This window comes from Uncinocarpus reesii, genomic scaffold, assembly GCF_000003515.1.
Source record: "Uncinocarpus reesii 1704 scaffold_5 genomic scaffold, whole genome shotgun sequence".
Lineage (NCBI taxonomy): Eukaryota > Fungi > Ascomycota > Eurotiomycetes > Onygenales > Onygenaceae > Uncinocarpus > Uncinocarpus reesii.
This window is the reverse complement of record NW_003052496.1, coordinates 1,265,633-1,277,061: the sequence shown is the minus strand read 5'-3', so window position 1 is coordinate 1,277,061 and position 11,429 is coordinate 1,265,633. Positions and strand designations below refer to the sequence as shown.

Below are 11,429 nucleotides of genomic sequence, written 5' to 3'. Positions count from 1 at the left end.
AGGCGAGCTGTAGATTGAAGAAAGGAATTGCTTGTATTTAAAGCACATTCCCAACAGCAGCGAAGCTTCCAATCCATCCTGGCTAATACGAGAGGAAAAGGCCTGCGCAAATTCGGCCCTGAGGCCAGGGCTTTCCATTCCACCAACAGGGTGATATCAAATACATGCAAGTGATAGGCCTCGCGAAGGGAGTTGGGAGGATCCAGGAACGCTCAGCTCATTGCGAGCCACAATAAGAGAGATCGCCCACATGCTGCGCTAAGAGTGAACGGGCCAAATCGTACGGAGTAGTTGGGGCCAAAAGGAGAAAAATACCCCGGTGCTCTCCCGCTGAGCCATAGAGTGGGATTGTTTCAAGAATGTTTAGGGGGGAAGAAGCGCCCCCTAGTCTCTCCACATGGCGAAGTGCATGAGCAGGGAGACGAGAGAGAGAGAGAGGTATCTTGCAGCAAAGCTGGTGCATTGTTGGTCGTCATTGCGAGAGAGATGCGTCGTCTTCAAACCGTGCTGGCCAATGTCACTCAGCGGGTGTTTTTGCTTCTTAGCTGATAGTTAGACACAATCAACACCGAATCGAGATACATGCAGATATCAACCGCATGTCTATGGCATCTCACGCATCCCGCCTCGACTGACTGCCGTCTCTGCAAGGAACCCGGCCATCCAGCAATCCCGCTAACCCCAGTTGGTGCCCAGCTCCGTGCCCCCCATCGATCGGCCCCCGGCTTTGGCATGATTCATCGCCACAAAACCTCCAAATATAACCAACGCAACAACTCTGGAATCCCAGCAACAAAAATATATTTCTGCATTTCCCGTTTCTGGGGCCCAACTAGTTAAGCGTCTAGATCCCGGCTTGCCAATTCTTCAACTTGCGCTTCAGGACATCGTTGGGGGTCAGGTTCATCGGCCTGCCGACTCGTAACCAGCTTTGGCCAAATGGAGAAGATGCTATTCACACACACACAGCCGCAGTTTAATAAGAAGAAGAAGAAAGCAACGTTTTTTTTTGAAACATTCCAACGATCTGCAATCCTCTCGCGGTTGGTTGGGCCAGAACTCATCGAAAACGCCCTTCTTGATCGTGAGCCTCCTGACGGAACATGGTGAGACGGCACCCCATTATTGGTGGCTGATGCGAAAAAATCCCTCTTTAGGAGAATAACACTGTCTCGGGTTTGACGTTGGTGCATGTCATTCGTCTTCGATTACCCGATTTTAGCCTGGCCTTTGCATTTGCAATTACTAGTGGAAAATGACGGTGACCGCTGTTTGGCGTTGAGGCCCCCCATATGCTAGGTAGCCTGTCATCGGCTAATGGTCCTCCACGAAATGTAGTCTCCTCAGGTTGATAACTTATTGTAAGGCACGGTCCATGTTTGGTATTCTTGATCCCTTTTGTCCTGCGACGGCATTCACTTGATTATTATAGATGCACCAAGACATTCCCGGGCAGTCGTGCTATATACAGTACAATCACTTCCTCACATCGCATTGTTTCAGGAGATTAAATAGATAGGAGATTATTTAAATTAAAAGCGGTCGCAAGATGATCCTCTTAACGACCATCACTTCCATACTCGTCTTTGTCCAACGCATTCATATCGTCTTCCTTGGCGTTCAGGTGGTGGAAGACGATCCAGAAAATGATACCCGCACAGAATGACGCAACGCATAGCCCAACAAACATCCAAATGATTTCAGGGTCATGAGCAACAGGCGTCAAGGCCTCACCGATAGCAGCACCAAATGCATTGGTCAGCAAGTACATGGACTGGACGAAACTCTTCATCGTCGGTGGCGCCTTGGTGTACGCATACTCCAGCCCAGAGACAGATGCGAAGATTTCGGAGATACCAATGAGCATATATGCAGGCGTCTGAACTGCGATGTGGACCTTGTTTCCTTCCCGGACGCCGTTCACAAGCGCGAGGTCACAGTTCGGCTGGTTATAGCACGGCGGAGAAGTGTAGATGAGATGCTGAACAATAGCGGCGTACATCATGGCCAAGGAGGCAACCACGAAACCAAGGGCGATACGAGTAATAGGGCGGAAGGGGATGTGCATCTTCTGGAGAAGAGGATAGACAATCCTGTCAAGGATTGGGAGGAAAATAATAATGGAAATGGGATCGAAGTTTTGCATCAAATCGTTGGGGATACCATGATGTTCCATTTGGCCAGCTGGAAGGTAAATCATTAGCTACCGCAGATCAAAGACGAGGGAGGGTCGCAACAATTGCCTTACCTTGCGAGACAAAGTTACCAGAGAATTGACCGTACACCACCCAGTAAATGGGGTAGAAGGTGAAAACCTTGCAAGCAACCAAGGCACGCTTCAATTCATCGATAAAGTGGTCATCCCATGGGAGTGTGCGGCTGGAACCGTGCTCGGCTTGCCATGTCGGTTTGGGAGCGTCCATGTTTCGGTTGACAATCATCATTCCAACAGCCTTGAACGCATTGGTGATGATTGATCCCGTAGGAGGGCGGACAACGTAGAATTTGCGTCCAAACACTAGAACGATGGTACCAGTCACGAAGACACAGAGACACAAGAGGAAGGCTGACCAGAAGCCAATATCGCGTTCCATATAAGGGGTTGCAAGCAGGGAGAGAGAGCCGACGTTGATACAACCGTAGAAGATCATGTAGATGCGTTGAATGGTCAAACCAGGGTCGAGGATAACACGTTCTCCTTCTTTTGTGACCCCGATTGCCATCGTCTTTCGCTTGTATTGATCAGCAATCAATGGGGCGACGTTGGATTTGATGCCACCAGTTCCGATACCGACAACGATAATGGCCGCAATAAATCCACCCAGACCGGCACCATGTTGAAGTGAGATCGGCAACGAGGTGAAGAGTAAAATTAAGAGACCAGCGACGTAAACGATACAGAAGTAGAAAATGGCCATATATTTTCCGAGATACTGATCGGCAACAATAGCTCCGAAAATGGGAGTGACTAGGGAGTATATCAGTAAAATGCGCGTTGGGGCAAGATAAACGCAGACAGCGGCATCAACACTTACCGTAGCACCAGAACTGGAAGAAAGTAGTCAAGCCAGTCGCCGCTTGTGACCCAGCCCTATTACAACATTAACATGGTGTACTCTAGCGACACGATGGCTAACACATACCAAGGGCACCCTGGCCCAAACTTCCATCCAGAGGCCTTTGGACATAGTTTTGGAACAAACCCTGCATGCCGTAGTATGTGAAACGTTCGCAGAGTTCCACAACGGCAACAAGCCAAGCCGAAATAGGAAGGGATTCGGCCACATGTCTCAGCGTCCGCTTCTCTTCTTCCGTTGGCTCTTCGCCGAGGGGTGTTTCGTGGAGGTAACCCTCCTTGTTCACGTATCCAGCTTCGATAGATCGCACTTCGGCTTCAGTATCCTTGCCCAGAGATCCTCCGGCCAAGTCCTTTTTCTCATGCTGAGGTTCAGCAGCGCCGAATTGCTGGTGCAGCCTTTAAGTACTTGGTCAGAACCGCATCACGCTGGGAATATAAGAATGTGGAAGATACATACTGGGCTGCCTCGGACTCGTGATCAGCCATGTCTCAAGTTTCACTCTTTTCCCTATGCTCAGCCTTAAAAGCACTCTGGTGTATGCTCGAGCAAGGAGAGGATAACAGACAATATGCCCTCAAAGGAGGGAAGGAGGCCAAGAACTTTGTCTAGGTATCAAAAAGAAAGAAAAGGATCGGAAGAAACCAGCGGGGAAGTCGATTGCCTTTTATCCAAATCCCCCACGTTGAAAAAGTCTAAGTCGGAAATGCAACGATTCTCGCAGACGGAAACATCCTTGTGTTATCTCCAGCCATTCAGTGGCTGGCCTTGCAATCAGTCAAGATTATTGGGCCCGGGGTTCAAAAATGGGGAATCACGCGAAGCCACATGGGAATAACGGATCGGCAAATTGTGGCATGGATCAAATGGTACGAAGGGTGTAATCGCAATTAGTATCCATGATATCCAGCTGCATCCCTTGGTCATTCCCCCGATGTATCAGCCGCAACGAGAAGAAACCAGTGCGAATACTTCATCCGGAATATCCTCCATCCCCAGCAGCTTGCCAGCGCATATCTTGGATGAAAAGCCCATTTATTCAGGTATCCCTTGATATGGTCAAATTGTGGGATAGGGGACACAGCTCAAGCGGATGTTCCAGGTAAAATCCGCAAAGTCATTTTCAACGCTAAGTAACTCGTTAGACTGAACGTCAGTGGCTGAACCTGAGTAACCCTACCGTGGAAAGGTGCGGTCACTAAAGCAGCTAAAACTTGAAAATCCCACACGGAAGCCCAATCAGGGCCGTTGAAGCCGTACCTGGATCAAGGAGATCCTCGGCTCCGTTGCTTGTACCAATACAAGCTTCTTTGTGCAGAGCAACAATGGTTTTGTGGCGAGGTTCTGCTCGTGGCGAAACGCAGAAAATTCCTGAGCGAGCGGGCTTCTCACGCCTCGGGATTTTATTCTCCTTTTGCGGAGACAAACGCCGTCCCTTCCTCCATTTCGCTCGGGATGCGACTGGTAGAGCCGTAGATGCAAATTTGTAATTTCGCGCACCTTACACGGCGGTTCGTATTGAATAAACCCGTGCGACGAGGATCTTGGTGGTAAGGCGTATGGATATGTAGTTATGTGAATACTCCGTACATACATACACAGTTAATCCGTAATCAACTCATATGAGGTACAATTATCGCAGATATGCACAAGCTTGAAGTCCCTGTACTTATGCGCGCATCCTCCGCCAGCTCAATGATTCGCTCAAGCGGTGGTAAGCTTTCGAGAGAGCACCATCAAGTCTGCATCGTGGATGCAACCCCGATGGCTCATGACCCACTGATTCCCACCTGAACCGGGTTTCAAGCCAGCCGAATCAAGACCGCGCGAAAGGAAAAACATTCCAGAAAACTAACCGAAGCGTCTGCGGGTCCACCGGTAGGGATGAAAAAACTGACAAATATCCGAGCTGGAGTTGAACTCAGCGTGATATGATGGTCATGGAGGGCCAGGGATTCCCAAGAACGAGGTTGGCAATCCTGATGTCGGATAAGCCGGCTTGCGCTCGCTTGGCGGCAGCGCTCCCGTCGATCGCTCCTGCAAGCAGCCTAGCGCACTTTCACCAAGAAGGCTTCGGCGCATCCAAGCACCTCTTGGGGTCTTGGAAAAGGCTTGAAAACAGCCACACGCTTGACGCTCCAGCACTCTGGGATTTCGAAGAAACTCTCCAAGACCAGACACTTGTCCATCCCCAGACTCGATGCAAAACGGTTACGAACCTGGAGAAAGCGTTTTGCGTGTGGTTGTGCGGAGAACAGCAGGGATATGCGAGGATCTCGATGAACCCTGGGAGCTGATCAGTTTCCGTTTGAGCCAACGGGTCAAACCCATCCAGCTGATTATATTTGGCCTAGAACGTGTAATCAGTCATCAACCCGTTGGATGTATGGTGGAGTAGGGGTATCCATCTTCGTCCTGGTTCGTATCGTCACAGACTTTTTTTTTCCTCATCCTGGGTATATTCTACCGGCAATAATAGAGCATCTGAAGAATCTCCAAACATGAGACCTTCGAGAAACGGCCTTGCTTGTGGATGCTGGTCTCTCCATCAATCTAGTCGTTCTAATTCTCAAAGTAACTGCATATGTATTCAATGATGCCCAACCTCCCAACCCCAGCCGTGAGCTCGCGGGGCCATTTTCACTTTGCCCTCTGGAGGATACGTTCCGCATCTCTCCGATATTGGATGTATCGAAATACGGAGTACAGTGTTAAGGCGTCGATTAAGAACCATCCACTCCGCTTGGTCTTCAGTCTGCGCATGGAGATTGTGGGCAAGAATGAAATAGTAAAAATCAAGGCTAATGATAATTGCCTGTTCTGACTGAACGGAAATTTCTTCCCCTCCTAGCGGCTCTGTTAGCTTCAATCGCGGTGCTGTTTGGTCCCGGAATTCAGAATCTTCTCTGAGCTTGTTAATCACCCAGTAGCTCCACTGGAGCAACCATAGCTCCCCAATTTCCAGTTTCGAGTCAGTTGTCCTCTCGTGTTGGTGGTCGAAATACGGCGGCTTCGTTCGCTCTATCCAGCCGCCCGTTCACTTCAAGGCCTGCTAACAAGGGAGTCAATTTTCGCGCTCATAATATCTCCTATGTGACATACGTCGATGCCAGCCGTCCAGATGATATCCCCTAACTAAACAACGGCCTGCTCTTCAGAAAATCCCACCGCTATGAATTTGACGCTTGGATTTTCAGAGGTGAGGCCGTAGCACAAAGCAACGTTGGCACCACAATCGTGTAGCCGTCAATTTTGACAGATGATCATCGGTACACGGCGCACATTCCATGTAACCACTGGTGGGAAAATAGTAGCACGGCGATGCAACGTCAAGGTGGGCGGCGTTGGTCCACTGCGCTAAGATACTTTGTCAGAAAGCTCGGGGGCCTCTTCACCCGGTGTCTACGCAAACATACAGGGACAACGTGCGCTTTGATGTCAAGACGTGATCGCGGGGTCCCCAGATTGCTCTCCAATCAGTTTGAGGCGTCCAACGTTGGTTGACAGACGACTGAGTCAACAACCAAACGAGTCTCTGATCTCACGGCCTTCGGAGGCTGGAAACGACTTTCAGATGCTCTCTGGCCCTGTTGATCCGCGAATATGCGAAGAATTCAATTAGGAGAAGCTTACCTCGCGCTTTTGGTGCATAATCTCCGCAATGCAGGCCTGTGTTATTCTCCGAGAGAGAGAAGGGCGTCTATCCTAATAAGGCTCCGGCCACCTGTCTAACAAACATCGTACCGGAGCAGTTGCAGTTCTTTCGAACAAACGTGCGACTGTAACCGTTTCTAACGGGATAGAAAAACCCTTGTTTGCAGATTGTCAGCAGTGACGACTTTGATGTCAGCACACACCTTTGATCAACCCGATTGTATTGCTCTTCCTCAAGATTGGCGATTACGAGGGGTTTGGGAGCGCTATAAGTCGATAAGCGCGTGTGACCCTATTCATACAACCATGCTTCTTTCCTTACTGCATGGATACCCGACTGAGGGGAAGAGCGCAATCATCTCTGCAGCCATCGCAGAATATCCAAATGTGGTGCTCACTTTGGCCCTCGCACTGAGAACATTTCGTGCGCAACCAACAAACAACTGATAACCATCCCAGCCTTTCTCAAACTAGGATAAGGATGATGGAGGAATTTAGAAGACAAAATGCTTGCACTGAAAAGTCATAAAGAGATCAACGTAGGTTTGACAATAATCTCGGCGCAACAATTCAACAAAGCACCATAGACTCGCAGTTCCTATTCTTCTCCTTACGTGGACTGTAAGCAATAAAAGCAAACGGGAGAACCAGCCGATACAACTGTATGGATACCTTTTAAAAGCCACCGGACTGGCCGATGATAATCCGTTGGAACTTGGAAACGATTGGGTTCACAAAAATGCTGTAACAACCCGTTTAGATCAGCGCTACGGAGTACACGCTTATTGAAATCGCGTCGCGCGGCACACCGCCTGCAAGAAAGAACACATCATTCGGCCATTATGGAGGAGCATAGAATAGTAGGTTTGAACATGCAGGACGGGTCGATGTGCGAAAATCTGTCTCAACGAGGCGTTGCCACAAAGCCTGCGTGGTGGATTGCTATGAAACCAATCTATAAAGCAGGAAGAACCATGATGATCATGAAGTCAGCAATGTAAGCCGCCCGGGAAACAGCGAGGGAGGCATGTTGTTTGGGGCTATCAAATCTTCAAAAAGCAGGCATTAACAAGCACAGATTTTCCGTATCCCAAGCCCGGAAAAAAATGTAAGACAATCATAACCTTCCTCCTGCATTTCATCGAAGACATACCCAGCCCGTCGAAAATCGTCGGCTGCCCGAAGATTTTTTTCCCTGCACAGCCACGGATATCTCGATGCCAAGCCGGAATTAGCATGGAGCTAAACTGTCTTGGGCCCAAGGTACCAAACTTAATTGCGGTGACGTCTGCAGCGCACAGACCAGGTGGTGGCTTACGCCCGCCCTATTGACGACATCGAGCTCCGCTCTCCTCGCCAAAACAACCTCTCGGCAGTCACCGACGCAAATCTTGCGCCAAAGAACTAGGCGGGAAAACTTTTTTTTTCATCTGCGAAATTCAATCTATTTCCCCCCTAGAGTATCTGCGTCAATTCTTTCCCTTTTGAGTCTTTTGTGGCAAAGGGCGTCACACTCACGGACCCGTACAGGTTTGATGGCAGCTGCATCTCCTCCCACGCTTGGCGTGCATCGAATTCCCAGCAGAGAGGTAAAACAAAGGGAACCCCCGGGCGCTAAGTAAGGTTTCGTCCCTTTCTCGATTCCCGAACCAATGGGATCGAGATGCAAAAAGACCCAGAAACTTGGCGCGGCCTGTCCTTTGATCTACAGACGAACTATTGAGGGGGGCGAAAAACTTGGATCGTTAATTTCTAAGCGCCAATTCAGCATGTGTATCCCATTGATCAGCAGCCGCGGTAATGTGAAATCGTTCGGGCATGCCGGATCTTCGCAATTCTGCTGGGTAGAAACGTGGTTGATCGGTTCCAAACCTGGTACGGGTCCGAAACCTTGCTCTGTCTCCCAGCCACCTGCTCTAGTTACTGTGCCACGGTGGCGACTGTTTACTTCTTTTCTTGTTTCTTCATCCAAATAAGTCCAAGATATGGTGTCCTTCCCGCCGAAGCCACGATAAATATGTCATCAAAAATACGGTGTAGATATTGACGCGGATCATTCAAGCTTGATCTACTATATCGTACATGAACTGCCCTGCAGTGATCAAAAACCCAAAAACAAGATTTTACAACGTCCATAGATAGCAAAAAACCCATACCAATCAAGGGTAATATCCAAAAAATCCATCGAATGAGAGGGAGAAAAAACCAGAAAGCCAACAAGGGTAAAAGTATGTTTGCACAAGTCGCAAAGCCTCTAAGATCAACTCAACATTCTATGCCAAGGAGAACGATCAACGCTCCTGTAGGGAAATCGGCTTTTTTGCTTTCCAGTTGCCAGCCTAGAACAGTCATGGACATATGTGAAATGAATTAGGCGCTATCGTTGAGTATAAGCGTCGATAAGAGGATTTTAGTTCGTCTATTCGTCGCGGGAGTGAAGAAGAATTAATCTGTCGTCTTTATCCGTACTTCGGTTGCGCCAGCAGCCTATACCGGTGCAACTAGGAATGACTTCGAAACCATTGCAGTATAGTACTGAGTTCAGGGTCTTCGGCGAGCCAATGGCCAGCACGGGCATCAGCGGACCGCAGATCGTTCCGGATATAAGAATCTGTAAAGGATGAGAGTTCCTGCCGCAGTAATGTTAGCTAGGAGCCCAGTAACAGCGAAAAAACCCTTCTTACGTTGCGCAATGTTTCATCAATCGTCCTGAGAGCGGCCCGATGTAATTGGCTTGGTTTCTGGCCATGAAGGACCTGCATTCGGCTTGTAGCCCATCTCTTAGCAGCTGCCATTCGCAGGTAAAGCTTGTGCGCTTGGAAGCGCCGTGCTGAGGCATCGAGGATTATCCTGTGCAGCATAGTCAGTACATCCGCAACATGTGACAGCACGTCGATCATGAAACATGCGGGTATATACCTTTGCAGTTGTACCTTTTGCCACTCCCCATCACCGTTTCCGTTTTGTATAGACTCAACATTGAATTGGGCGGAGATCAACGATTGGGCTTCATGGAAACATCGTCTCATCAGGGCATAACCCTCCTCATGCTCTTCGCCCAATGGAGAATCGGTCTTCAGCTGTGATATATGGAGTAACAGTGTCCTGAAATCATTCATCAACTCCGTAACCCTAAGAGCTCTTGCTTCATTCACTTTGGGAACAGAGTTAATCAGCCACATCTAAACCCGAAGATGGAAACTGAAGGACAAAATAACTCACATCCGTCGGCCATTGCGGTGAAGATATCACCACAAGTTGTAGCATAAGACAGCATAAGATTGAGTATAACAGATGAGGAGCTTTATGGTAGTTCTCAATGCACTTTGTTCTCAATGGTATCTGATGGGTATAGAAACTGAAAAAAGAACTCAATTCAACAGCAAGGAGCTCTCGCCTTTAAATATGGGAATCGAGCATGGAGATATGGAAATAGCTCCATACATCGCAGCAATCCCAGCGGAAACGCAACGCAGCCATCAGAGGGAGCCAATGGGGCCTCTCTCCAGGGAACTATGAAAATCTAGCGATGCATTGTGGGTGGTCATGCATGTCTACGGCAAGCTCGTAGTAGCAAGCCATCACGGTAGATCTGGGTTTCGACTAGGAGACCCAACTGTGGGGATCGTGAGTACGAACAGACATCGTCAACCAGGTGGACGGAGAGGTGAATATGTTTATCAGCATCAGCCACATCGGCGTCCGCCACTCACCAGCTATTAAGGCTGGTGGACGGACTAGTCGAAATCGGGTTAGACGGGGCTTGATGAGCTGATGCACTTGCCTCGTGTGGCTAAAACGAGATGCCGTCCAATCCTGGTGCAGCTTGGCTGAAAACAACGCATCATTTTGTGGGTGTTCATGATGCAAGGGACAGCGCAAAACACGTCCAAAATGCAGACGGCTCATTGACATAGCTGAAAGCGCCATTGAACCCCTTCAATGGCTTTGGGAGTATCATATTGCCTCCAATGTCGCATAACAAGCTCCCTGCTGGGCCTCGGAGGAATATTTAAACCCGTGTAGTGCAAGTTGCGATTAAAATAGAATATCATACGAAGCTCTGCCTCTCTCATCAGTCTGTCAAGTCATTGGATGTGATCGTCAGAAAGAACCTGCAAGATCCGGATTTAAGTAAGTTATCTACTAACACGGGCAGTCAATGGGACCTGAAACAAATCTCCAAGAAATCCGTGACGCCGGAACTTCGCATTGATTGGAAATAGAAAAAGTGGCTTGCAACATGGATATGCGACAAGATTTCCGGGGGGAAAGTTCCTCCGTTGCCTTCATAGAGAGTTGTATTATTTACCCGAGCCGTTATATGGCTCCTAGGGTCTTGAGCTGAAGCCGAGATCAATCCTTCTCGCTGATTGCCTGTAACCTCTCGTCGATCTCGTCCTCAGTCAAGGTCCGGAACTCGGTTTGGGTTCCTTCTTTGCCGTCGGCACGCGGGCCTCCTACAATCCCGATTTCAATTTCACCTTTCTTGAAGTCAACGCTGAGGACAGTGCTGAGCGTCGTTATGGCCAGCTCCACAACATCCTCCCATGTTCCATCTGCATATTCCTTGTTCTTCAATTTCTTCTCCAAGTGGTTAAGGATCTCCTGTTGCTTTGGCCCGGATGCAGTCGCACGGTAGCCGACGTAGTATCCAGCAGGGTCGCATTTGTACAGTTGAGGCCCAAACTCCGAATC

General features: G+C 49.0%; 4 protein-coding genes across 4 annotated transcripts in view; all 4 read right to left on the bottom strand.

Moving 5' to 3' along the window:
• Positions 1-1,558: 1,558 nt before the first annotated feature.
• On the bottom strand, positions 1,559-3,565 carry UREG_07463 (uncharacterized protein; the record flags this gene model as incomplete). Its single annotated transcript, XM_002582644.1, has 4 exons — positions 1,559-2,184; positions 2,249-2,968; positions 3,144-3,475; positions 3,537-3,565. The coding sequence occupies 4 exons, from the start codon at positions 3,563-3,565 to the stop codon at positions 1,559-1,561; spliced, it is 1,707 nt and encodes a 568-aa protein (XP_002582690.1).
• Positions 3,566-4,136: 571 nt separating this feature from the next.
• Positions 4,137-7,102, bottom strand: UREG_07462 (uncharacterized protein; the record flags this gene model as incomplete). The annotated part of the gene is made up of 8 exons (XM_002582643.1): positions 4,137-4,253; positions 4,338-4,577; positions 4,934-5,114; positions 5,297-5,427; positions 5,683-6,012; positions 6,711-6,777; positions 6,935-7,023; positions 7,070-7,102. 8 exons carry the CDS (start codon positions 7,100-7,102, stop codon positions 4,137-4,139), a joined length of 1,188 nt encoding a protein of 395 aa, XP_002582689.1.
• A 2,130-nt stretch (positions 7,103-9,232) lies between these two features.
• UREG_07461 (uncharacterized protein) lies at positions 9,233-9,966 on the bottom strand (the record flags this gene model as incomplete). Its single annotated transcript, XM_002582642.1, has 4 exons — positions 9,233-9,361; positions 9,416-9,581; positions 9,651-9,885; positions 9,954-9,966. 4 exons carry the CDS (start codon positions 9,964-9,966, stop codon positions 9,233-9,235), a joined length of 543 nt encoding a protein of 180 aa, XP_002582688.1.
• A 1,121-nt stretch (positions 9,967-11,087) lies between these two features.
• The window catches only part of UREG_07460 (proteasome subunit alpha type 6), a gene marked incomplete at both ends in the record, with an annotated part of 1,102 nt that continues 760 nt past the window's right edge, over positions 11,088-11,429 (bottom strand). The window contains one exon of the mRNA XM_002582641.1: positions 11,088-11,345. Within this exon, the coding sequence (XP_002582687.1) occupies positions 11,088-11,345 (258 nt within the window). The remainder of the gene's footprint in view (positions 11,346-11,429) is intronic.